Source organism: Bemisia tabaci, chromosome 1, assembly GCF_918797505.1.
Source record: "Bemisia tabaci chromosome 1, PGI_BMITA_v3".
NCBI classification, from domain to species: domain Eukaryota; kingdom Metazoa; phylum Arthropoda; class Insecta; order Hemiptera; family Aleyrodidae; genus Bemisia; species Bemisia tabaci.
Window position 1 is genome coordinate 92,047,382 of NC_092793.1, and position 27,031 is coordinate 92,074,412.

Sequence of the window (27,031 nt, forward strand, 5' to 3'; positions counted from 1 at the left end):
GGGCAGCGTCTGACATGGGTTTAGATGGCAGCCTGCTGTGTGAGCCCAAGTAAACCTAACCTATATCAACTTCAAAACGTTCCGGGTCTCTAACACTGGTCGGCCATTTGCCACCACCTTCTGTATTTGCTCTATGCGCTCTGCTCTGGTGGGGCGGAGTTCAATCGTCGACATCGGCAGAAGTCGAATTCGAAAAAAGGGCAGACGTCGACTCGAAGCGAACGGGTCGAATGGTTCCGCGAACTGCCGCGAATGTCATGAACATTCGCCGGGGCGAGTTCGGACGAGTTTGTTATTGTTTCTCATTAAACTAACCCCTTTTGAGGACGTAAGTAATCGTAATAGTACATCTACCTATTTAATAGTCAAGAACGTCTAATATTTTTCACTGAATAAATTTTCGCATGTCGTCGGATAAATTATTTTTTTGGCAGTGTGTCTGTTTAGTAGTAATTTCTTGCCTAGCCACTGCTGTTCATTGTCGGAACGGTGGGAAGTTAATCGAAGCTGTTCAATCCGGAAGTGTTTTTGAGTCAGTTTAAATTAATTAATTAATTTCTTTTTCAGTCTGAGCCCTAATTGAGTGGACACTCTACGACTTTCGCGTAGGTAGGTGGAAAAATCCACTTTTTGAGGAAAATGTACCTAGTCTTTCAGCAGTTCATAGATTATCTCCACTCGCTACCACGCCAAAGGAGCATATCATTGCGTCTGATCATTGAAGGTTTCTTGAGAACCAAGTTGATGAAAAATGCAGATGAAACTGTAGCTTTTCTTGTTCTTGAAAAACTTTAATGGCAGATTTTCTTATACAGCGAGGGAAACGTCTCTGCTCCATGGTCATAGTCGCCTTGACTGAAGATTTCTTCGATGGTAAAGTTCCTTATCACCTTTAATACGCTTTAATATCACAGGTCTTTACATCTACCTCATTGTAAGTTGCTTTCAAGCCTCTACTTTGACAACTTTATTCTTGATGTGGAAGCCAACGTTTTGTTACCCACAGGAGTTACTTGGAAATAAATACATTCATGTAGGATACCTAGAATTTACTACCGACACAGTTTCCTTTGCTTCAATCTGCTTTTGCGCAGTTCCTCATACTGTAACGTGACAAGACTGAGTCATAGAAGGGTGCCTCGGCTCCCTACTAAAGAGAGACAGGGTGCTGAAAACACGAACACAAAAAGATAAGAGGATGAAACACTTGAGGCCCAGCCTCAAAGAAGTACAACTGGAACTTCTCACACTAGTCCTAATCGGAACATTTTAATTCAAACATGGAAAAAGTTATGACATAGGTACCTATCGAGCATTCTTTTTGCACATCGCGGTAAGACATGATACTTTCAAAGACGAGAAAAATCAAGTTTATTTTCCATGAAATTAAAAAAAAAATTAGGCATTTTCACCGCGACTTGTTTCTGAAAACACAGAAATGAGACATTGATTTTTACACGCAACTTCATAAGAGTTTTTCACTTTCATTGAAGAAATTTGAAGTTCATTTTATAAATCCTTCCATTTTAAGGGGATGCATAATGAAGGTGACATCACTTAACCACAATCCTATCTGCAGTTGCATCATTTCAGATGTTCTTAAATTTTTTACTATTTTGAAGCATAACGGATCAGTACATGAAGAAAAATTGCATGTAATGCACCGATTCTGAGATGCTATCAATCCATATTCCTTGCACAATGGAAATTTTTCTAGGTTCACCATTGATGTGTATGTCTTATCACATTAAAAGATAAAAATAAATAAAAAAAGCCACTTAGCGCCCCAGCTGGGTCTTATTAGAAAAGATATTAAAAAAACTTAAATTCCCTCCAAGTATCAGAATGGAAAAATCCTGAAGACCTTTCTCTTCAAATCATGGTGCAAAATTAAGAGGAGAACGTTTCTCCAAAGTTCATTTTCAATTAAGTCTATTATTGGACATAGCCTTTCTCTGATGAAGAAAAGGAAGACATTAATGGTGACGCTAGGCTTTTATTGCTCATCAGTCGAGGTCAAATTAAAAATCGAGACCTGTTTACTTAGGTATCTACTTTAAGGGTCAGAAACAAAGCATAAATTTAGTTTAATTTACAACCATTGATGGAATTTCCTGATCCATTGTGGCTCTCGTTCTGCTAAGAGAGCTACTTAAACTTAGAGGTCTTTAGTGTCGTCCACGGCAAAGACAAGCAGCCTATACATAATGCTCCATTTGCAACAAACGATAAAATGAAAAGTAAAATAAAATGCACAATGGTGAACTAGGTTCGATTGGTTCGGTGCGTTCGGGCATCGACGTATGACCGTTCGCGAATCGACCTCTGACCGTTCGCCACGAATCGACCATTGCCGATGTCGACCTTTGCTACTCGTTCCTCTGGTGTTGTTATCACCATCACTGGTTATCACTAGAATTAGAGTACTCCACACTAGAGCTATATGGGTACTTTAGTTATCACTTGGTGAACTATCAACTATCACAGGAGAGGAGGGTAGCGGCCTTGCTCTGAATTGAATATTTTCATTGTAATTATGTATTGTAACCAAAGCATTTAATCTTGTACATTTAATTGTGATACCTATCTTCGTTTCAATTCGGGGTTTAAAATCTTGAAGTCATGGAAAAATCCGTCGAATGGCAGCAACATTTGCGGGTCAATGCTTCAGTGAATAATCCTCAGCACTTTTTCCAATTTAATCTTGAAGCACATAATATTTGCTTTTAAAATTGAAACATCAAGGTCTGGTATCTGCGTCCTTACCTGCACTTTCCAATCAGTTTCAAAGAATGACATTTACCGAGAGCATTGATAAATCATTGAGCCAGGAAATTAGCTGCTCAAAACTCAACACGAGGTGAGACCTCTTACTAATACCTACCATGTGGTAAACAGGGTTGTATAAAATTGTTTGGATCATAAATAAGTCTCAATCTTAGCGTCGGAGGGAGGGGTATCGTTAAGGGCCTTCCCCCCCCCCCCCCCCCCCTAGAATCTGTAAATTTATGCAGGTTTTCCAAGTTGACTCTGTAGTTTATGGAAATAATCATGCTTTGGACCACTAGGTATGTGTTACAAAGTTGCCTGAACGTATGTCTGCAGGCGCATTTTAGTGGAAAATGCATGTTTTTCTATAACACCCAAGGCTTTGTTGACACCGAGCTCCTCGTCTAACTAAAACGAGCCGTTGATATGTCATCAAGGAGGCTTTAGGACACATTTTAACCCTGGTTTGGTTTTAGTTAGATGATGTGCTCACAGTTTAAAAAACCATTCTCAAAAGTTGACTTTTAAGGGACATCCTCAAAAATCTCAGGGAAACACGTTGTTAGGGGGTTTTTTTTGGCTAAAATTGAAGAAAATCTCCTTGTAAGACTCTAGCAGGGCTTGATAAATGCCCTCGATAATATATGTAGCGTACATACAGGTGGAGAGACATGTTTCCCCAGGTAAGATTTTTGCGGATGTCCCTTAAAAGTCGAATTTTGAAAAATTTTCTTTTAACTATGAGCCCATCTTCTAACTAAAACCAAACCAGGGTCAAAATGTGCCCTAAAGCCTCTTTGATAACATATCGAAAGCTCGTTTTAGTCAGACGATGCGTTCGGTGCCAAAGAAGCCGTGGAGTGATAGAAAAACACGCATTTTTCGCAAAAATGCACCGGCTGACGTATGTTCAGGCACCTATATAACAAGCATCCGGTGGCCTATGGACCAAATTATGATTATTTCCGTAAACTGCATGGAGTCAATTTGGAAAACCTGCATAAATTTCCAGATTCTGGGGGGGGGGGGGGGGGGGCACAAAAGGCTTTCATCGATACCCCGCCTTTCCATACTTTTTGAAATTTTTGGGCGCTACGTCTACCCACCCAATTAAGACATTGTGTCAGCAAGTGAGCATTTTTGCATACTTTGACACCTGTGAGCGAGCCGGATCCATATTTCTTCTGTTCAATGAGAGTAGTTGTAGCGTTTAGCTGCTAGCCTCAAATTCCTCATCCTCTCCTGACCCTGAGCTGTTCCTTCTCTCTCTTTCCTCTTCTACCCTTTGCTCATTCGTTTCAAAATAGCAAATGATAGCCCCAAACGTAAATTTAACTCTCTGTGAAGAATTGGATTGTTTTGATCATGGACCTCCTTGATCACAATCCAGTTTCCAGAAAGGGTCCAAATTAAGTTCAAACGAGAGAGAATCTCAAAATTATGTAAAAAGATATGTCTGTATTTTAATATTTGGGTTTAGAAGAGGGAATTGTACCCCATATCCCAAGAATTGCCAAGTTTCATCTTTGGTAGGTATCATCTATTATTTCACATTTTCAAGTGTCGGTTATGCTGTGAGCTGTGTCAGTTATGCTGTGTCGGTTATGCTGTGTCGGTTATGCTGTGTCGGTTATGTAACCAACACAATTTGGCAGAACTGCCACGTTTGCGTGGACCATCAGCAGTCCTGTGGGTAGAGCTGATGCCTGATTCAATGGCTATTGTTTGTCAACTTCTATAACTTTGTACTGAATCAAAATAGTTCGTGCCAAAGCTGGAAAAAGGAAATTCCATACCTTTAAAATGAAGTACCTACCTAATGAAATTTATTTAAAAATAATGCGCTTTTATTTTCAAGGTTTTGGTACATTTTAGCGATTCCTGTTATCATGAAATCACCCACACATTCTGTGTTGTTTCAAGTGAAATTTTCAAGGGCTCTCCTACTAAAAAAAAAAAAAAAAAAAAACGAAAAAAAATAATGATAATAAAAAAAAGTCTAGGTGATAGCTTTGAGCTGATTTTTCTATCAAAATATTTTCATTTTTTCAAGGGGTAATTACTTAATGTTTTCAAATAATTTGTATGAAGATAACCCTGCTTTTTTGGTTACAGGAAAAATGTTAGCAATGGATTATGGTTAACAGTGCTTTTACCAAGTTGTGTCATTACCAGTAGCTTCAAGTACTCTCCCACCTCTGAAATTTACAAGACAAGTTCAATCATCACCATTGGCTTATTAATCAATGCTCTGTTTGGACTGTTTCATCGGGAGGAAAAACCTTTCAGGCAGATCGGCCTAATTGTGTCATCTTTAGTCTTGTCTTTGATTTTCACTCTGTATGCTGACCATGGTGAGTTTTAGTGTGCCTAGTTTTAAATCCTTAATGGACCACTCGACAAAGTGCCAATTTAAGCATCATGATGATGTGCCTGGTTACTTATTAAAATTTCTTTTACAAGACAATTCGTTCAACAAGCGTCATTGAAAACAATAAAAAACTCAATATTAGCGTTTGGGCTCAGCTGTTGCACGATGTATACACTTCGAACAACAAACAATGGGGAAGGATCACTGCTTGATTAGGAGGCCTACCAAAACCGCTGTAGGTAGTGCTGAATTTTTTACCTGTAAACTTTTGGTTTTTCTTGAGAAAGGAGGTATATTTCAAGACCTGTGATAAAATTATAACATCTTGATTTGAAATGAATTTCAGTAATTCTTATTACAAAAATCGTGTTCTGTGTGAAATTTTGAAGAAGATATAAGTATCAGAATGCTCAAATTCGTACTTGAGTGATTTCACGATAACAGGAATAGGTAAAATGTGCGACACCTTAAAAATAAAAGTGCACCAATTTTAAACAAAATTCATGACTTCATTTTAAAGGTATTGAACTTCCTTTTGCCAGTTTTGGCATGAAATATTTTGATTCAGTACAAAAGTTACAGCGATTGATTAAGAGGCGATTGAATCAGGCATCAGCTCTTCCCACAGGACTGCTGGAGGTCCACGCAAACGTGGCAACTCTGCCAAATTGTGTTGGTTACATAACCGACACAGCATAACTGACACTTGAAAATTTGAAATAATAGATGATATCAAAGATGATACCAAAACTTGGCAACTCTTGGGATATGAGGTGGAATTAATGCTGCCTTAAAAGTTTTCGAAACTTTGGAGACTTCTTTTCAGTTTAATAATATTAAACTGAGGATTTTGTGTGGTGAGGAATTGGTTTTATTTTTTTTTATCTTTATTTTTTTTTTATTCAGTATTATACAGGGTTATTCAAAAGTCACGCATCACTGGTCATAACTTTAGATCTAATCATGATGTCAATTTGCGGTTTCAGACGTTTTTCCTCATATCGAGGGGAAAACTTGTTTAAGTACTTTCCCGTTTTTGATCCCCTTGGGGCAGGGGAGCGTAGGGCAACTCAAAAATATCAAATGGCCAACCCCCTAGTGGCCAGTGGTGCGAGAGGTTTGAATAACCCTGTATAAATGATAATTACACAATACACTATAATGCGCAGACCTATACGTGGTCTTTTTACATTTTTTCTTACCTTAGCAAATATTTACAAATTACAATTTCACTTTCTAGATGGAACGGAAGTTAGGACTGATTAAGTTAGTTTGGAATTAAATTAACAGGAAAAACAAGGGCATAGAAAAAAAATTACTAAAAAATTAATACCTAGACAGGGACTGTAAATATGGGAGAGATTAAACAAAAACTGAACATGAAATAAGCAAAAAATAGAAAGAGGATGGTGGCGAAAAGTAATAAAAAACCTAACTATATTAACATGAGAGGGGCTGAACCGGGTTAGCGGTAAGCCTTGATTTGATGTTTGGGATGTTCCCTTACCGACATAGGTTGAGGGGAACAGAGCCCTTAGTGGAGGGGAACTTAACTGGACCTTTCCGAAGTCAGGTGTGTAAAGCTCGTGCGGCTTCCTACGCTTTAAACACCTGGTCTCCCCCAACCCGTCCAGAAGCTGAATCGCCTCTGGATTGGGGTGGGATTCCAGGCGCTCCTCATATCTTTCCTACATACAAGAGATGAAGAAGTCCAGACATTCTATACCGAGTTCGAATCTAATATCTACATGTCTCGAATACCAAGGTGCATTTGCAATTTGTCTTAAAATTTTATTCTGGACTGTCTCCATCTTCTGTACCTATAATATTGTATTTACGGTGTTTGTTGTATTGTATATTGGAATTTGCTGCGCAAGCCCACAACTGACAGGCATACGCCCATATCGGCCTTATTATGACTTTGTATAGAAGAATTTTATTACGGAGGCTTAATTTAGACTTTTTACCGAGCAACCAATACATATTGAGCAATTTAAATTCAATTTGTTTTTTTCCCCCTATTAGCATGTTCACTATAGTTTAATTTGGAGTCTATGATAAGGCCGAGGTAACGGGCTGCTTTAAATTCTGGTATTGGTTCTCCATTTAATACTAGAGGTATGTGGACATATTTCCTAAGTGTGAAGATCACAATTTTTTATTTGGCCGGATTCAATTCAGACCCATCGACATCCGTCTGAGGGTGCTCGTGAACTTGGTGGCCCTAATAAGGGCCGTATTTGACCAAGGCCAATCGGCCGAGTTTGACATGATTCCCAGGAAAAATCTTTGAAAGTTTCTCGATCAGGCGCTGATAATTCATCCTGTCGAAAGCGTGGGTGAGATCCATCGTTATAATATTGGCGGAAATTCCTTTTGACCAGAGTGCAGCAACTTCCGAACCATGCGAAGAATCAGGTCGCCTGACATGAGGGACCCTCACGAGAACGGGAAAAAAGAGGAGGAATGAGGGAATCTCTGAAAAGTTATTGGAGAATAGGGGACTGTGGCATTTAGGTTTTGCAGGGTTACTTCAAATAATTTTCAACGTTTTTTAAACTTTTTGTCCTTACCTACCGTAGACCCTAAACGACAACTTAAATTCAAGGAAAATAAAGTTTTAAATTCTCATAACCGTTTTTTGCTGTCTTAACTTACTAGATCACATTATATTTTTGATAAATTGAAAGAAGATCGCTGTCAAAAATTGAGCTGAGTTCCCCCTAGATTTAGCACTTTTTGTATGGTCTACAGTTAGGATAAGAACAATTAATTTTGTCCTTACTATAGACCATACAAAAAGTGTTAAATTTAAGGGGAACTCAACTTCTGATGGCGATGTTCTTAAATCGTGTCAAGTATGAAATGTGGTCTAGTGAATTACGACGGCAAAAAAAAGGTCATGAACAGGTAAAACTTTATTTTTTTTTTAATTTAAGTTGTTGCTTGCTAATCAAAAGTCATCATTGTGCCAACTTTTTACGAGGCATTGTTTTCGCAGTATTTCGCACAGTCCGTTCTGGAAGTTTCGATAATTACCTGAATGAGTGAAGCCAGCGCGGCGATTTAACAAGGAAAACCCAAGTCGGTGATAGGCAAGAAAAAGAGTGATTGAGAGAAAGATTCTGATTTGGACGATGAAACTAAAAGGTGCAAGGAGTCCGAGATAGAGTCCATTGTAAGGACAAAAAGTTTAAAAAACTTTAAAAGTTACTTGAGCCAACCCTGTAGAGCCCCAGAGAGGGCAAACGAAGTGGCTCTTTTGTATGTGTGCAAGGTGTCATTCTTTATTATTCCATCTAAAGCAACATTTTTCCAAGGTAAAAAAAAAAAAAACAAATTACATTAGGTGATCAAGTAGGGGGAAAAACAAGTGAATCTACAACAGGCATTTATGCAACGCATGCTTTTGCAGGAAACGCTAATTTTGAAACATTTACTAAATAGTTTTTCAGAAGAGAAATAATAATTCAAAGAAATTGTAGAGAATTTAGTATGCGGACCAATGGTTCCATTCTCCTAGGATTGGTGTTAGCTGGGTTGTTAAATTCTTATCAGAATTTTCCAGCAGTATTGGCGCGTATAGGTACGTAGTATACCGCCTTTGTGATCGTTTCGACCCCCCACTCGATACAATAACCGAGTCCCTTAGTTCCTTACCGGAAGGTGACTGCCGCGAACTTCTGAGATTTTCCAAAGCGTGTAAAAAGTTTACTAATCCGTCGATAGTTATGATTTAAAGTTTTTTCTCATTCTGGGACTTTCTAGTTTATGTGCAATGAATACCAAAAGTCTACGTTACTTGGTTTTTTTAAAAACAACCTAAGAATGCTCCGCGCTAATTTAAAATATGCATATATAAGCAGAAGCTAACGAACTGATTCGAGGATGGCTGAGCAGTTTGGCACTCTTCGAATGAGAATTTCACTCCTCCGTTTTGTTCAAAACGTTGCTTTTATAGATCTCCACACCCCTGTTATGCTTTTCAAAATTTGGTACCATTGCTCTGATAGCCAGGGCCAGCCACCACAGCCGTAAGTGCAATCTGTGATGAGCCTCGAGACTTATTAGATCATTTGCTAAACCTGGCTCATACAGGAAGCTACTTGCACTTATAGAAATATACTTACCCCTCTCTTCCTCGCCCGCCAGACCCCTGCGTCGGCGTCTCGGGGAGAGAATGGCCCGGCTCTCGGCGAGGCGGCCGCCGGGACCCGTTTACTTAAGCTCGATTAATCATTTCACCGTCACGCTAGGATTCGCCCAATTTTCAAGAAAAATTGTTTTGCGTGTACATAGTAATTTTTTCCTTTCTCTCCGTTAAAACACGAATTAAAAGAGGTCTCATTCATAAAAATCGGCCGAATAGAAGAGAAGTTACAATATTCGAAATCCGAAGAAATCAACAAAACCTCGACCTCCCCATGTAGAAAATAAAATGAAAGGCGAAAAAAGAAATGTATAAATGACAATTAAATATAATTGACCTCAGAATTCGACAAGCAATTCAATTATATAACGGAAAAATTGGGAGAAATCACAAAAAATTCGCCTCTTGCAAGGGGCTTCCTTGTAAGAATTTTGACCTGAAGACAAGGGTCGAATAGCAGCAGTACTCCATACAATACACAGTGTGCCTCAACGAGTTAAACATTTTCTAGATGTCCAAATCGAAAATTCTTTATATTGTTAACTACAGTGTCTCTTGAGTCCTTTAAGCCCCCCCCCCCCCCCCCCAAAAAAAGGAGAAGTCCGTCAAGATTCTGGAAAATAAAAGCGCTTTAAAAGAACCTATTTTGGGGCTATTATAGCTAAATAACCGGTAGTAAATCCCGTTATATTATCAAAAAGAAATTGACACCATAGTTTAATGCCTTAGTTTCTTAAATACGATTATTTCAAGCACTCGAACATTTATACCACAAATTTTAGCCATGGGGTGATTTCCTGAGAGCCGATAATATCACGAATTTCTCATACCTAGAACCTTTCAAAAATGGCTTGCTTTTTGAGCAGCCGATTCGGTCATCGAACCGGAATTTAAATGGAAGCTGATAATAACACAAAGCTCTGAGAAAAATTTTGAGATGAGTAGGTATAGGAACGGTTTGTAAATAACGAGGAGAGGCAGGCAAGGCGGCTAAAATTCGATCTAATTTTTGCCGTTATTCTGTTGAATTGACGTTGCCGCGGACTGCTAACTGTGTCCACACATGGTTTCTGTTCAGCATATCGATACGTAAGTATTTTTACACGTAGAATCTAATTTTCACGTCAGGGAGTCGACACATTTCGATTTTTTCGATTTTATAATGAAAATTGATGGTTTTTCGGGATTGAAATTATTATTGTTTCATGGAAAATAAGTGCACCCAAAATGACTATAGCATATTGACTTTTACATATGTGCACTCACGAAATTGATTGGTAAATTCAACGAGTGGGTACATCGACCTGGTATATCAAGTTTCTGCAATTTTTTACGGCAAATCGATAGATTTTCGGGATGTAGATTGCTTACTTTCAATTCATGAATGAATAAAGCATGGACATGGTTGAACTTCTTTGCATGGAAAGACGTTTAAAATAACAAAATCAAGACATACAGGGTGTTCGAAAAGTCCCCTCCCCCCCTCTAACTTTTGACCTAATTGAGGTAGAGATTTGAAACTTTGAGGGTGTTCCTAGATCAAAGGGAGCTACTTTTTGACCCTCCCAAAATTTTGGGGGGTTACGGACCCTAACTTTTTTTTCAAATGTAAAGACCCCCTTTGTGATACCTCGTTCGAAAGAGCATAAAAACAAGTTCAAAATGGCCGAAAATTGGCATTTCTATTATTTGCACACGGATTTGCTTGAAACTCGGTAATACGAGGTATTTTGGCACGAGAACAACGAATTTGACGTTAGATTTGTAAAAAAAACCCTAATTTTTCAAAATGGCCACCGGTTTAGGCTCAAAGTGGCCGAAAATTTGACAAACTCGATTTTTTGTCAATGGATTCACCTGAAATTCGGTATCTGGGGGTATTTTGACCCGAGAAGAACGAATTCGACGTTAGATTTTTAAACAAATCCTAATTTTTCAAAATTGCCGCCGATTAAAGTTCAAAATGGTCAACAATTGGCAACCTCGACTTTTTGCCAATGGATTCGCCTGAAACTCGGTGTTTGGGGGTATCTGGGTAGGAGGAAAACGATAAGCTAAGAATCCATCGGCAAAAAGTCGAGGTTGCCAATTGTTGACCATTTTGAACTTTAATCGGCGGCCATTTTGAAAAATTAGGGTTTGTTTAAAAATCCAACGTCGAATTCGTTCTTCTCGGGTTAAAATACCCCCAGATACCGAATTACAGGTGAATCCATTGGCAAAAAATCGAGTTTGTCAAATTTTCGGCCACTTTGAGCCTAAACTGGCGGCCATTTTGAAAAATTTGGGTTTTTTTTTACAAATTTAACGTCAAATTCGTTTTTCTCGTGCCAAAATACCCCGTATCACCAAGTTTCAAGCAAATCCGTGTGCAAATAATAGAGGTGCCAATTTTCGGCCATTTTGAACTTTGACCGGCCGTCATTTTGAAACGGTTTGAGATAATGACTTCGGGTTTGCGCGAAAATTTTTCTTTTTTTATGCTCTTTCGAACAAGGTTTCACAAAGGGGGTCTTCTGATTTGAAAAAAAAAGTTAGGGTCCGTAACCCCCCCAAAATTATTTTTTTTTTTGGGGGGGGGGGGGTCAAAAAGTAGCTCCCTTTGATCTAGGAACACCCTCCAAGTTTCAAATCTCTACCTCAATCAGGTCAAAAGTTAGAGAGGGGGGATGGGACTTTTCGAACACCCTGTATTCAGTGCAATTGAGGACACCGCACCAAGAACAGCCTATAGGCGTATAGGTCGTTATTACGCCCATCTGCTTTTCGGATTCTACGTACCCTGGACTATGCTGTGGTAGCGATAGAATATAGATAGAAAACGGCTCGAGGTCGAAAAACCTTTTTTTTCCGAGTTAAGTCAGGCCTCTGCATCGATGGGTGCAAGAACGACCTATAAACGGGCCTATAAACTTAAGGGTCTATAAGGTGCTAGTTACCCCTTTCTTTACTCACTATCAATATTCTTTCATTTTGCGTTAATCATGCGTGATTAAAATGATTCATACTTCATATTGCCACCAAAATGACTGTTGGGCGTAATAATGGCCTATAAACCGCTTTTTTAAATTAAATATATTAGAGTGTAAACCCAAAATTTATCGCAAAATCTACTCGGCATCCTTCAATAAAAGGGTTAGGTCACCCAAAAACACCAAAACAGGGCTTCTGCATAGAAAATTCTGCGCAGTACATCAAAAACAAAACTTTAAATGCGTTTTTCTCAAAACGCGGTTTCCAGTTATAGGCTGTTCTTGGTGGGATGTCCTCAATTGCATTTATATCGAGTCAATTTTTTTTCAATAATATAACAGGATTCATACTACCTGTGATTTGGGTATTTTAGTCTCAAAATACCCTTAAATCGACTTTATCTTTCAAGAGTTCAGTTCTCTTCAAGAATCTGATAAGATTTTGCTTGAGGCAGATCAAAAAACTTGAATTCGTTCGAATAGCTTTCTACATTCACAATACACGGTCTCGTCAAGGTGCGTCGTTGACCTCACAGTGTTGGATTGTGAATTCTCTTGTTGTGCTGTTTGCCTATTTTGAAATTTCTGTAAATGAAAAATAAAGGGGTTGATATGTACGAGTTAATGACGCGCCTTATCAACACATTGTGTTGGAGTTCATTGCTTGTTTTTTTCTTGGTTAACCTCGAACAAAATAGAAAAATCTCAAAAATTAATTCAATCAAAATAATCATCAATTTAATTTCTCTATGAAATATTTAATTATTGAGGAGTTAAAGTAGCCTCATCAAAACTGATTTCAATTTAGTGCTTATTTTTAATCTCCCTCACTTTCAGAGGCTTGAAGAGGTAAATCATGTAACTCATCGAGTAATTTCCAATTATCTCTCTCTAAGTGTGTGTTTGTTGTACACTTACTCAAGAAAAAAAGCAACAGTACATTTTTTTCCATTTTACGTCGGAGGGTGCTTTCTAATCAATTTTCTTTGATTGTCTAATCTTTTAAATGTGTTATTTCAATTTTTTCAGGCATCTTGCTGAATTTAATCTTTTCTATTTTAACATCTGTCAGCTACCACCCAATCCTCTTACAACTCATTATTTACTGTCCATCCAGCTTCACCTACGGTGAAGCATCAATTGTTGCTCAAGCGTGCCTTTTATTTCTCGTTTCATCTTTCATCAACATTTCCTCAGCTGTGATTTATCCTTGTAAAACTTGTTTCGAAATCGCCACATTAATCTTGCAAGTAAGTATTTCTCCACCTTAGTTCCTCTTCAATGGAGATGTTGCATGTGTGAGGAATTTGTGGTTTGACTGTTGATTCTTGTGTAAAAGTTCACGAGAAACACGATGGTGCCACTGGTTTTCTCTGAAATCAACTCCCAAGCTCAATAAACGCTCTCTAGTTGAGCCCAAATGGGCCTGTTGCAAACTTTTGCTAGAGCAAAAATAAGAGTTGTTTCTTATAGATAATGCCTCAAAAATCACGATGAGCGCATCGGCAAAGTATGAAATGCACTCATAACTTCACAGTCTGCGTAAGAAATTAGCGGTTTTTTGAGCTTCCCGCTTCAAAAACGATACTACGGCACAGGTGAACATTTTGTGAGAGGAGTCGTTCCATCGTCGGCAATAATCATCATGGCCGACGCCAATCCGCCAAAACACGTTTGATGGGACGAGATAACACCTGAACTGGATGAGACCAGATAACAATCGGTGTGTTAACGTTCATATTTTCCACGCCCGAATTGATTGACCTTGAACTCTCCTCGAATTACGCGCGGAACTGCGCGCAAGCGTCGGCCGTGATGAATATCGCCGACGATGGAGCGACTCCTCTAACAAAATGTTCACCTGTGCCGTAGTATCGTTTTTGAAGCGGGAAGCTTAAAAAAACGCAAATTTCTTACGCAGATTGTGAAGTTATGAGTGCATTTCAGACTTTGCCGATGCGCTCATCGTGATTTTTGAGGCATTATCTACAAGAAACAACTCTTATTTTTGCTCTAGCAAAAGTTTGCAATAGGCCCATTGGAGGGGATATCCCACGCTATCCTGAGAGTCTACCTCTACATCAAGACAATCTCTCCATGCAAAGATAGGGAGCAAATACATTGACAGGGCTGCCTTTTTATTTGGAGACTCCAAATCTGAAACAAGGCAACCCTGCTAATGTATTTGCTCCCTATCTTTGCATGGAGAGTTTGTCTTGATGTAGAGGTGGACTCTCAGGATAGCGTGGGCTATTCCCTCCATTTTGGCCTCAACTTGAGAGCTTTTTTTGAGCTTGGGAGTTGATTTCAGAGAAAACCAGTGGCACCATCGTGTTTCTCGCGAACTTTAACGTAAGAATCGGTAGTCAAATTGCAAATCCCTCACTTATGCAACAGTTCCATTCTTATTATCGATCCACCTCTCCTTCAGACTCATTCCAGGCCTATGTTTACCCCTAATTTTTTATTGTAAATTTGTAACATATTGGTAGCACTACTTCATTGAACTTGTTAGGTAGGTGCGTAGCCAAAGTACTAAAAAAATGTGCAAGTGTTACCTTGCATAAACTAGTTTATTGGTATAGTTTTTGGTCAAAGCTTTTCGGCATAATTGCCATCGTCAGGACCTTTATTTTGAGAAAACATAATTTAAATACATTTCTTCCAATTAACAATCAATAAATTTGATAGGCACTTGTTGATTAGGTAGGAATGTAAATTTAGATTAGATGTTTCAAGGATTAATCACAGAGTTCAGCTTATCTTTCATACAATTGGTTTTTTGCCAAATCTTATTCCCGTTTGGACTCTTAGTAAATTATAATTCTTTTTAACTGCCTTGACAATTTCAAACTTTTTTAAATCTGACAATAATTTTCTGTCATTGCAATTGTGTAAAATTTTAACATCGGTGTCGTTAATTACGTAATTTTCATATTTTATATGCCTGTATACATTTGAGGATTTCAACTCTGTATGTTCTTTAAAACGGCATGTTATAGACCTCTCCGTTTTTCCAATGTATTTTTTGTTACAAGTATTACATTCCATTTGGCACATCCCTGCGATATTTTTGTCATTGGATACATAAGACATATTTGAATTAGTTTTTTTACACCTGTTGACACTTTTTAGTTTATTTTCCGAAGAAAATACACTATTGCATTCCCCCATGATGTCGGACCAGGACCCCGAGACCTTGTGGAGAGCACCGATCACGGGTCGTAGATCACGAAAATATATGCCATTCAAATTCATGTGTAAATATATATATTTACACTAGGGGGCCCTGCCCCCTGACCGCTACGCGGCCCAACCCCCGGGAGGGCGCCTCGCACCCTCAGGCCCGCTTTGCGAGGCCTATATACGCATATGTATAGGCAAAAATGTTCTTCCATTTTAATACACCATTTAGCTGCGTGTTCGAGCTGCATCGATTTCCAAATTTTTGACGTAACACTCAGATTTGTAAATGATGAGGAATAGCTGGATGTACATAATTTCACAGTCCACTTACTGGAGAAATTTCCATTTATTATGTTATTTTTAAATACTTAATTTAAAAAAAAAATCGGATTTCGACCGTTAAGAGTTAAAAATATTTGGTCCGTCCCGACGCAACGCAGCGCCTGCCTTCTCACTTTGTATCTGCTGTAAATATTAATAGAAATTCAGCAATCAAGTAAATTGACCAATGCCACAAATCGAAGCCGGAAGAATGCAGGAAAAATTGAGTTAAACCTTATACCTTGGACCTTGAACCTTGAACCCTGAGCGATGCACCGTTCCTCAACTCTTCGAATGAGGAGCCCTTCACGAGCTTTTCCATTGTTTTATTGTTTACCCGAGTCACTCAGGTAGAATCCCACACCTTGACGTTTCTAGCGGAAACGACTTATCTCTCACGCTATTAACATTGGATTTAAGTGACATGAGCTTTAAAGCTCTACAACATTAAAAGTACGGGGTTTCATAATTTTTTGCACATCTACATCTACTACAGATGACATACATGTGAAGATCATCCTTATCGGTCCGGCAGTTCGTCAGAAATAGTGCTTCCAAGATTTTGCTTGTAGCTGTATTATATGTATAGATATGTATGTATGTATTTCCGCCTTTTTAAGATTTTTCGATTTTTGAGTAGTTATATCTTTCTTACGTTGAAAGACATTTTGACTAATTTTTTTGCATTTAGTAGAGACTTATTAGCACTACTATTCTGCGAAAAAATATTGTAATTTGAGGCAATAGATTTTGAGGGGTGGGGTAGGCCGGGTTGAAAAAATGCAATTTTTTTCCGGAAATGAATAATGTTGAAAAAAAGTTGTATTACCATGTCAGAATAACGTATACAAAATTTGAAGCGCCTAAGTCAACTCTAGACCCCTCCGCCTTAGCGATTTAGGCGTAAATTTTAAAAATATATTTTAGAGGACGAAAATAGGTCATTTCTAGTAGATTCTCCCGAGTTACTGGCCTTTAGGGCGAAAATTTTAAGCGTTTTGCCGTATTCTGAGTGGTTAAACGACTAACCGGCGAGCGTATCATAATAAAGCAGCGACGCCGCAGGCCGCGCCGCCGCGTCGCGGCGCCTACGCTTGCCCCTAGCGCGACGCGCGGCTGAATACCTTCCGTTAGCCACTGATCGGGCGCCTAAAGGAGGAGAATGAATGTATAATCGCGGTTAAAACTGATTTCTCCATAAATCGAACCCTTTCCCTCAACATTCGGATGTTCACCTTAAAGATCACCTATTTTTATACCTTCCTCAACAAAGACAGCTTGAAGTGTGCAGAGTTCAGCCTATTTTTTCAATTTCCTTATTGATTGAATGGGATCAAGGAAATTGCAAAAATAGTTACCAGAGCTCACCACGTGGAGGTAACTGCACTTTGAGCTCCATCCCCCCTTTGTTTTTAGTTCCTTTTGATCTACAGTTCTAGTGTCATCTTCATTAAATAAATTAGAATACTGTAATACGGTGAGATTTTGAGGATCACATAAATTCTAGTGTTTCTTAGAAACATTTGAATGTCAAAGTCTTGACTTCATATGTATTTTGATGTTTTCGTTCATTCATGATTTCCTATTATAATATCAAAATCGGAAATCTGATTTGCTTTCAAAAGAGGGCATTCGCTTCCTACTTTTCATCCGTTGTAAAATTTGAAGATGACGTTCGTCTTCTGTGCTAGCGAGGGTTGATGCATAAGTCACCTCCTTCACACATCTTTCCACGGCTTGTGTGTGACATGGGAAATCAAGTTTAAAAATGTCGCCTTCTCTTGCGAAACGTTGTAATTTTCTGCAAGGTCTAGATCTGATAGAACAGGTGGCTCTGTCACAGTCACTTTGCCAATTTGTTCCATTGCACTAAGGATGAATAATCCTCTGCTTCAAAGTTCAGTTTCGGAATCGTGAGGATTCGTGTTTCTTTTGGTTTGGTCTTGCGTGCTTCTGTAATTTTTTCCCATGCATCTATTCGTACTTCTGTGATCTTCTGTGATTTCTTTCTTGTGTGGTTCGTCTGTGATCATAGCCAGGAGGATGTTCTCAGGATGTCCGAAATAACCGTTTCTTTGTATAACAGGGTCTACGATATCCTTTAATTATTGTGGCAGATACCTACCGGGACCAACTGATCAGCTTCCATAAAGTTGGCGCTCTATCTTGAATCGAGTGGTTTCTTTTGATTGAAAACCACAATGGAGCATACACTTTTTGAATGAACTCAACTAGTGTTTTCAAATTTTCGGACGGGGTTTCTGTTGAAATGTAGAGCCTCAGAAGTCTACAAGCAGTTGTGACCCATCTTGTGTGAGCCATTTTTCCGGGAGTTCTCCTTGCAAGGCTCTCCTCGCAAAATCCTTCTGACACTGCCACGGAAATCAGGAGCAAATATTGCTGATCACTGCTGAGGGTTTTGGGGTTGACAAAATCCAAGTCCAACATCGTGAAAACTGGTTCAAATTCGATCACTGGAAGGGTGTGACAGTTTTTGAGTTTCAATCCAATGGGGCCCGCGAATGAATAAGGACCTTTGATTTGACCGTCCAAATTTTCAATGAGGTGTCTTAATGGCAATTCGTTGCAATGCAGTTGGCAAATGCTTCTTTGCAGTGGACGCTTTAATCTTAGTTCAAGAAGCCGCACTATACCTCCTTTGTTGCCGGTGTTAACATTAGTACCATCGCACCCGATAATCTTTACATCTGACGCTTTGATTCCATTTTTCGATAAAAAATCAATAATTGCAATTGTTATGTCCTTTGCGGTACCGCTACTGGGAGTGACAAATCCTAAGTACCGCGATCCAGGTTCTTGAACAAGCACGATGTGTTCTTCCATGGTTTTGGATTGATAAGTCCTCTTCCCATCGGTCTGTAACTGCATCGTCTCGTCCTTTCTTCCGTCAAAGTACAGTCCCTCAATTGCGCTTTTGGATTTCTTTTCAACGTCGGCTATTTTCTTGAGCATTTTCTTCTTCTGACGCTTTAAGTAAATCCGGTCTACAACTTTAGATTTGTCCGTCGCGTTAATTAATTTAGCATCTACTAAAGTTGCTGTGACAATCATAGCAGCAGCTCTAGTGGGCACACCAGTTCTTGCAAGAATTTCAGTCACTGTTGGTAATTGCAAACGCATTTGCCCCGATAATGATTTGCGCACATTAGAATTGATGTCGATTTTTTCCTGACGAAGCATGTCCAATTCTGAACCGATCGAGTTACCACCATCTGTTGAAAATCCTTGATGAGACGTTGGTGAGAGCGGTTCTTCATCTGAAACCTGAATTTCTGGATCGGGTTCCTTGTCAATTTCAGAGTTCCTTGCTTCGTGACTCCTTTGCGACGATACTCTCCTCGCTCTTTTCAGCAAAACTCCTGTCTCCTTGATATCAACGCCGCCGATTGCCAAAAGCCGCTTAGTCCGTTGATCGATTAAAAACGACACTTCTTTTTCGGGAACTTTTGAACCTTTTTTGCAAGTACATTTTTTAATTTGCTGACACTTGCAAGTGCAAATATCCATTGATTTCCGCGAATTTGTTTTAAAATCGTCAATTTTCTTCGTAAGTGACGCGCCTTTATGAGGTTTACACGCACTCCTCTTAATGTCACCGCACTTTTGATGATACCGTATGATCGCAGCTTTAACGGCACTCTCCGTAACGGTAGGGATTGAAGCTCTCCTCCAAATTTCACACAGTTTTTTCGCGACGGACGAAGCAATCATATGGATTGTAGGTCCCCGGCCACTATTTTCGGCTCGTAAAAGTTCACGAGTGTAATAAAAGAACTTCATCACCTCCCGGCTTGTTGGCAGCATTGAACCACTTAAGGGTGCGGAAACACCAAAAAAAGGGCACTCGATCGTGCTTCTCGTCACTTTCTTCACCATTTTAAAATGTTCAGTCAACATTCGCGTGATATTTGTCGACGGATCAACAGCTTTAATCAACTAAACCGACAACTAACGACATAGTCAAATTGCACAATTCGACGGGCTCGTTCACTCGATGTTCGTCGTTCAAACGATAAGGCGAAACTAAATCTTGTGACTGAATACAAGACAAGCGTAGGAACTTCAAACTTTAGGATGGGTTTTTACCCCCAGTTGGCAGCCAATCAGGTGATAGTATTCATCTAGGAATGACCCAGGTCAGGCGGTGGGTTTTCAAGAGTCTTACGCCGGTGGTAAAACCCGCCCTCGCGCTGACTTCAACGTCATGCATCGCATGCATCCTTATGCCGAGCTCCAAGTGGTATTTCAGCAGCTGAGAACTGTTAAACTGGTCCGGCGAAATGAGAGCAAATTAACTATTTTTGCAATTTCCTTAATCCCATTCAATCAATAAGGAAATTGAAAAAATAGGCTGAACTCTGCACACTTCAAGCTTTCTTTGTTGAGGAAGGTATAAAAATAGGTGATCTTTAAGGTGAACATTCGAATGTTGAGGGAAAGGGTTCGATTCATGGAGGAATCAGTTTTAACCGCGATTATACATTCATTCCCCTCCTTTATGCGACCGATCAGTGGCTAACGGAAGGTATTCAGCCGCGGGCCCAACTTTATTGATTGTTAATTGGAAGAAATGTATTTAAATTTTGTTTTCTCAATACAAAGGTCCTAACAATGGCAATGATGCCGAAAAGCTTTGACCAAAAAGTATTTTAACAAACCATTTTATGCAAGTAAACACTTGCGAATTTCTTTAGCTTTTTGGTCACACACCCACCTAATAATTAATTTTTCAAGTTGTCCATGGTCCAGTACTTTATAATTCAATCAATTAGGTGTACAGTTAGTCGAATCCTTGAAAAAACCTCAGAACACAATGTGGGCCCATAAAATGCTGTTATTTTGTTAGGGTGTTAACCATGCGTGCGTTTTGGTAACAGAGTGTGCAAACTTTTTGAGGATGTGACGAATTTGTTCAGTCTCCTGTTATTTTGTTTGCAGCCAGTTAGGCAGTGACAAAAAGCTATTGCTCAGACATCGGCTGGTTTCCCTCATCCTGTAGCTCTGAAAACTCACTCTCTCTTAATAGCAGCTGATCAATCTCAGAACTTTTGAGGTAGTGACAAAACCTAACTGTTGGACACTCATTAGTTTTAAAGAAAAGGTCTAGCTTTAAAAATGAAACCTTATATGGACTGACCCTTCTGAATTTGATCAAGGGCTCTTACCGGACTATGAAAATTTAAAATATGTTTATCTAACCCCACTCAGTTCCAAAGAACCTTTCAATTTTTTCAATAATTGAAATCATACTTCTTTCATATCTGGACTTCTTATTTGAGAAGGAGAAATCATAAATTTTGAGATCTCATTTTTACTGCATTAGGCATATGACTCATCTGGAATTACATCTCATTTTTAAGAAATCAAATATTAATCTATACCTTTATTTTTCTTGCAGGTTGGACTAATAGGAATCTTAATTATTTGCATTTCCTGTTTCATGATCAGATCACTTCGACACACATTATCCTTCTATACATTCTCGCTTGGAATATTTGTAGGCGGAATTATTCCTGCCCTGCACTTTCTCCTAGGTTTCAGCCCTTTACTCTGGATAATAGACTTACTCACTAAAGATGTATTAACAGTAAGTTTTATTCTATCTCTCTGTTTTTAGACTCTTGGTGCAACATGCTAGGTACTAGACAAGATCGGAACTAGAAAATAACCTTCGACATTTTTCGTAGCAATTGATTCACTCAACGAGGAGTTTGGAAATTAACTCCTGAATAAGGAATGGGCCTGTTGCAAACTTTTGCTAGAGCAAATATAAGAGTTGTTTCCTACAGATGATGCCTCAAAAATCACGATGGGCGCATCGGCAAAGTCTGAAATGCACTCATAACTTCACAATCTGCGTAAGAAATTTGCGTTTTTTTGAGCTTCCCGCTTCAAAAACGATACTACGGCACAGGTGAACATTTTGTCAGAGGAGTCGTTCCATCGTCGGCAATGTTCATCATGGCCGACGCTTCCGCAGTTCCGCGCGTAATTCGAGGTGAGTTCAGGGTCAATCAAGGCGGGCGAGGAAAATATGAACGTAAACACGCCGATTGTTATCTGGTCTAATGCTGCTCAGGTGTTAGCTCGTCTCATCATACGTGTTTTGGCGAATTGGCGTCGGCCATGATGAATATTGCCGACGATGGAACGCCTCCTCTAACAAAATGTTCACCTGTGCCGTAGTATCGTTTTTGAAGCGGGAAGCTCAAAAAACCGCAACTTTCTTACGCAGATTGTGAAGTTATGAGTGCATTTCAACTTTGCCAATGCGCTCATCGTGATTTTTGAGGCATTATCTATAAGAAACAAATCTTAGTTTTGATATAGCAAAAGTTTGCAACAGGCCCATTGATCAACATTTTTGACACATATCAAATGGAAGTCTAATTATACTCATGAACGATAGAATACTATCGTTGAAGGAACCCTAGAAACCTTTAGCATTTTGTTGGATAAATTATAATCTCTTAAAAGCCTTACTGCAATGTCTTTTAAGTTAGAAAGTACTTTGCAGAAATGCTCTTAGGAGATTGAATTGAAATATTAATGAAATTCAGTTTGGTTTTCCTTGTTTGTCTCACTCTTCATTGCTGTCATGTTTTAGGTTGTCCTCGTCAGTTACTGGATCCTTTGTTGTGCAGCTGCAGTTTTAATTATAGCAATTCAAATAAAAATGAGCACCAAAGCATCTACATCAGTCAGAAAATACTTTCATGTTTTAGCAGTTTCCGTTTTCACTCCTGGACTAGTGGTCAATCCGTGCCTTATATATTTATCCAGTGGAATCGTGTTTGCACTCTTCATTAGCATCGAGGTATAACCCATTAGTGGCTGTAGCAAAGTGTTTCACTTTAATGAATCTTAAATTCGTCGAGGATCTGAAGGATTTCAATTAAATAAAAATCCTCCCAACTAAGCCCCCCTCCCCCTGCCATTGTGGAGACTATTTCTTTCTCTGCTTTGAAAGTAACTAAGTTTATTGTTGACATTTTTCGTTGGTACCACCCAAAATGTTAATTGTTAGGTATTGATTGGTACTGAATTTCGTGCTGGCACAAAAAAGTCGTTGGTGTCTTGTTGATGACGATTGGTTGGTACTTTTCTTTTTTTTGTTTAGATATTGGTGGTCCTAACCATTTCATTGAAATTAGAAAGAGATTTGATTACAATTAGGTGGGGACTTAATCTTCATGATGAAAATACCCACTCTTTTATGGATGGTCTGATACCATTCTCTCCCTTTTTTTCATTCCATTATTTTTGTTATGGAGGGGAGGGGACTTGAGGGTCATTCCATGCCTAGGTAGTCCAGAGGGTATTTTTTTCCCCTTTCAAATGACCCAACAATATTTATTTTTGGACTCCTTAATACTTCTAGTTTTGGGAAACATATGGGGTTTACCTGAGTTTTGTTTTTTTTTCTAGCAATTTTTAAGTGTTGTGTAACCCTGTCGCTTAGCCTCATCCTACTGTAAAAAGAGTGACAATTTGGCAGCACTGTTTTCTGATGTTACCACCAAAACCAAGTTTGAGTTTATGTTTATATTTGTCAAGAAACAGATAACATGTGCCCCTGCAAAGTTTCAACTTTCAAAAATCATTACTGTTTATTATATGTAACTTTTAAAACTTAATGTACTGGCGGTCACACCCGTAACACAAAACAGGGGTTTTTCTGTGTAACTATTTTAATTCATGTAATTTTGAGATGACAATTTTTTCCCTACATCTTTAAGTCGAGTACAACTTCAGAGTATTTTTTCCAAATTTTTATGGCAACAATTAATGGGTAAAAATGTGTTACAGGTGTGACCAATGAGAGAGTGTGAGAGATGTCGCCTCCTTTTTCACTATTTTTTCTATGCTTATCACGAGACATACACTCACATGCATAATTAGAGCTTATGTCTACACCTAATGAGAAAGAAATGGCCAACACTTTTGCCATATTTCAGTATTTAAAGTGAATACACCTTATCTCAAAAGGACTTCAAATAGGACCCGTTAGACTTTCTCCAATTTGATTTAAATATTTTCACTTTTATATTGGTAGAATCTTGAGCTACATCTTTTAACAAGAAATGCAGTTTCTTTATTTAAGAAGACTCAAAATTATCTAGAAGTCATACTGACACCGAATGTGACTTGCGTCTTGCCCGTAATGAAAAATAAGTGGTATTCTAAAAGAAAAAGGCATTAAATTGAAACTTATTGTAAGAAGTTGAGGCACATATCCTTGAGCTAGGCATCGATACATATTACCTACCACCAAAAAAAAAAAAAAAGATAAATAAATAAATAAATACTAGCTGCTTCAGCTCGCTACGCTCGCTTGCGCCGCTAGCCGGGGGCAAGCCCCCTGGACCCTCAGTTGCTCGCTCTGCAAGTAACTGTTGGCTCGCTTCGCGAGCCAAATTTTGCTACTACCAGTGCTTAGAGGACTTCTTGGAGGCAAAATGATAAATTCAAAAACAAAGAATAGGAAACTAAAAATTACCTACTTTTAGAAAAAGAAACAACCTTGAAAAATAAATAACACTCCTGGAAAAGAAAATCAGAACACTTTTTGAAAATGTAACGGTGCGAAAGGGTGAAGATAAATCACCAATTCTCTTGGAAGAAGACATGAGCCGACCCCCGACATGAGTGAAACTGCCGTAGGACCCATGCTAGGGTAGCAGGGTGACACGTGTTGTGAGCAGGTAGGGATGGGTTACGTGGAGAGGGAAACGGAAAATCAGAGGGTGGGAGGTCCCCCAACCATATGACTCGTCCAGCGTCAAAAACGCAAATATGTCGTTATCAAATCGAGGTAAATTTTGCAACTTCGGTCGCGCAAATCGAAAAACGAAGGGGTCTTGGCACATCTAGACCCTATGAGCTTTCATTTAAAACAAATCCGAGGAAAATCGGTCCAGTAGTTTCCGAGATCGAATTAGCACAAACTGTCCAGCGTCAAAAATGCAAATATGTCGTTATCAAATCAAGGTAAATTTTGCAACGTCGGTCGCGGAAATCGAAAAACCAAAGGATGTTGGCACGTCTACAGCGTAAGAGCTTTCATTTAAAACAAATCCGAGGAAAATCGGTCCAGTAGTTTCCGAGATCGAATTAGCACAAACTGTCCAGCGTCAAAAATGCAAATATGTCGTTATCAAATCGAGGTAAATTTTGCAACGTCGGTCGCGCAAATCGAAAAACCAAGGGATGTTGGCACGCCTACAGCGTAAGAGCTTCCATTTAAAACAAATCGGAGGAAAATCGGTCCAGTAGTTTCTGAGATCGAATTAGCACAAACTGTTGGAGGCCAAAAAAGGCCTTAGGATATTAAATATATAGATAATAAAATTATCTACCTCTCCTCAATTGAGGTCCCTCTGAGGTCCATCAATTCTGAGAGAGTTTAAAAGTTAAAAAACTTAATTTTTTCTCATACTCTTTTTGTAGGCAATCCTAAGCAATAAATCAATCAGCGATTAGATGCCTTTTAATGTAGAACATGCCAAAACTACATTTTTCTACAGGGTGGGCCAGACCTACCGTGCCAGGGCTTTTTTTCGGTTAATTTAGGTTGTACGGAGTCCAGGACCGTGGGTTATAATGGGGAATCGACCCTTCGGTATCCTAATTTCTTGGTCCAAGAGTCCCCCCGGCTTCCCTGGGGGGGGGGGGGGGAGGGGGGCTGAAAGTGGGGGTCTTATTGAAATTATTTAATCGGAAGCAGAGAGTACGGAATTATTTAACTTACATCGACACCAAGAAATCCAAAATCGCCCCATCCGTCTCCAAAATACTGACCCCTAAAAGTGGGGGACAGAGCCCCCTTTAAAAAAATTCAAGTTCGTTAAATTGACGTGGCGACTCGAAAAAAATGTGTGTTCATAGGTAATCGCCCCCAAGGAATCCAAATTTGAGGGCCCCGTTGTCCTCAGAGACTTTTCTGATGGGGCACAGGGGGAACCCCCCCCCCCCCTGGTCAAATTAACAAATTCAGGGTCCCCCTGAGCGACATCAGAGAAGACTCTCTGGACAACGGGACCCTCAAAGTCGGATTCTTTGGGGTCTATTACCCATGGAAACTCTTTTTTCCGAGTCTCTACGTCAATTTTGCGAACTTGCATGTTTCGAAAGGAGGCTCTGTCCCCCACCTTTAGGGGTCAGTATTTAGGAGACTGATGGGGCGATTTTGGATTTCTTGGTGTCGATGTAAGTTAAAAAAATTCTGTACTCTCTGATTCCGATTAAATAATTTCAAAAAGACCCCCACTTTCAGCCCCCCTCCCCCCCCAGGGAAGCCGGGGGGACTCTTGGACCAAGAAATTAGGATACCGAAGGGTCGATTCCCCATTATAACCCACGGTCCTGGACTCCGTACAACCTAAATTAACCGAAAAAAAGCCCTGGCACGGTAGGTCTGGGCCACCCTGTAGAAAAATGTAGTTTTGGCATGTTCTACATTAAAGTGTGTCTAATTGCTGATTGATTTATTGCTCAGGATTGCCTAAAATAAGAGTATGAGAAGGAAAGTAAGTTTTTTAACTCTTAAACTCTCTCAGAATTGATGGACCTCAGAGAGACAATTTGTCACACCCGTAATGCAAACTTTCCCATTATTCAAGGAAAGGAAAAAAGATAATTGAAAACAGATCATCAGCAGTTGAAGCAAAAACCCTTGGCCTTACTATATAATTTAATCAGAGTTTTACATTCATAAAATTCGCTGAGTTTCCACTTTACACTCACTGAGGAAAAACTCACTTCCAAAATCGGTCTCGCCCATAACGCAGCCTTTTAATTTTTTTTGAGGAATGGAACAAAGTAATAACGATTTCTGATAAACTGTAATGATCTATAAAAAAGTTCTTTCTGCTACTGCGGATAATTTCTTAGTTAAACCCCAAGAAAAGGTCCAAATTCTTGTTTAAAGTTAAATTGTTGTCACACCCGTAACAATGGAATGACCCTTGAGCTCGTCAAGCCTCCCTCTTGAGCTGCTGCCACCCCTGCTACATGTCTAATGGCTGCAAAATTAGAATCTTCTTGAAATTTAAAACAAAACGGGAACAATTATTTTGCACTGAAAATGTTGCTATCGTGAATTTTTCCATTTCATCATATTTCTCGGAAAGCTGCAACTGTTTCTGTTCATTATTTGTTGGATGAAAACAAATATTTCACAGGAGAATGACTTTTATTATTATCACGAATTCATTTGTTTCGTGATTTTCTAATAGCTTT

General features: G+C 39.1%; 1 protein-coding gene across 5 annotated transcripts in view; it reads left to right on the forward strand.

The window, feature by feature from the left end:
• Dolk (Dolichol kinase) overlaps positions 1-27,031 on the forward strand; it is an 84,191-nt gene that overhangs the window by 43,554 nt on the left and 13,606 nt on the right. For 2 of the 5 annotated variants that reach the window (XM_019060342.2, XM_072306513.1), the window contains exons 1-5: positions 2,402-2,860; positions 4,885-5,123; positions 13,292-13,512; positions 21,189-21,377; positions 22,398-22,607. In XM_019060342.2, the coding sequence (XP_018915887.1) occupies positions 2,793-2,860; positions 4,885-5,123; positions 13,292-13,512; positions 21,189-21,377; positions 22,398-22,607 (927 nt within the window). In that variant the 5' untranslated portion in view covers positions 2,402-2,792. Of the gene's footprint in view, positions 1-2,401; positions 2,861-4,884; positions 5,124-13,291; positions 13,513-21,188; positions 21,378-22,397; positions 22,608-27,031 lie in introns of those variants that run through there. The other 3 variants (XM_019060341.2, XM_072306512.1, XM_072306514.1) reach the window with 3 other exon arrangements.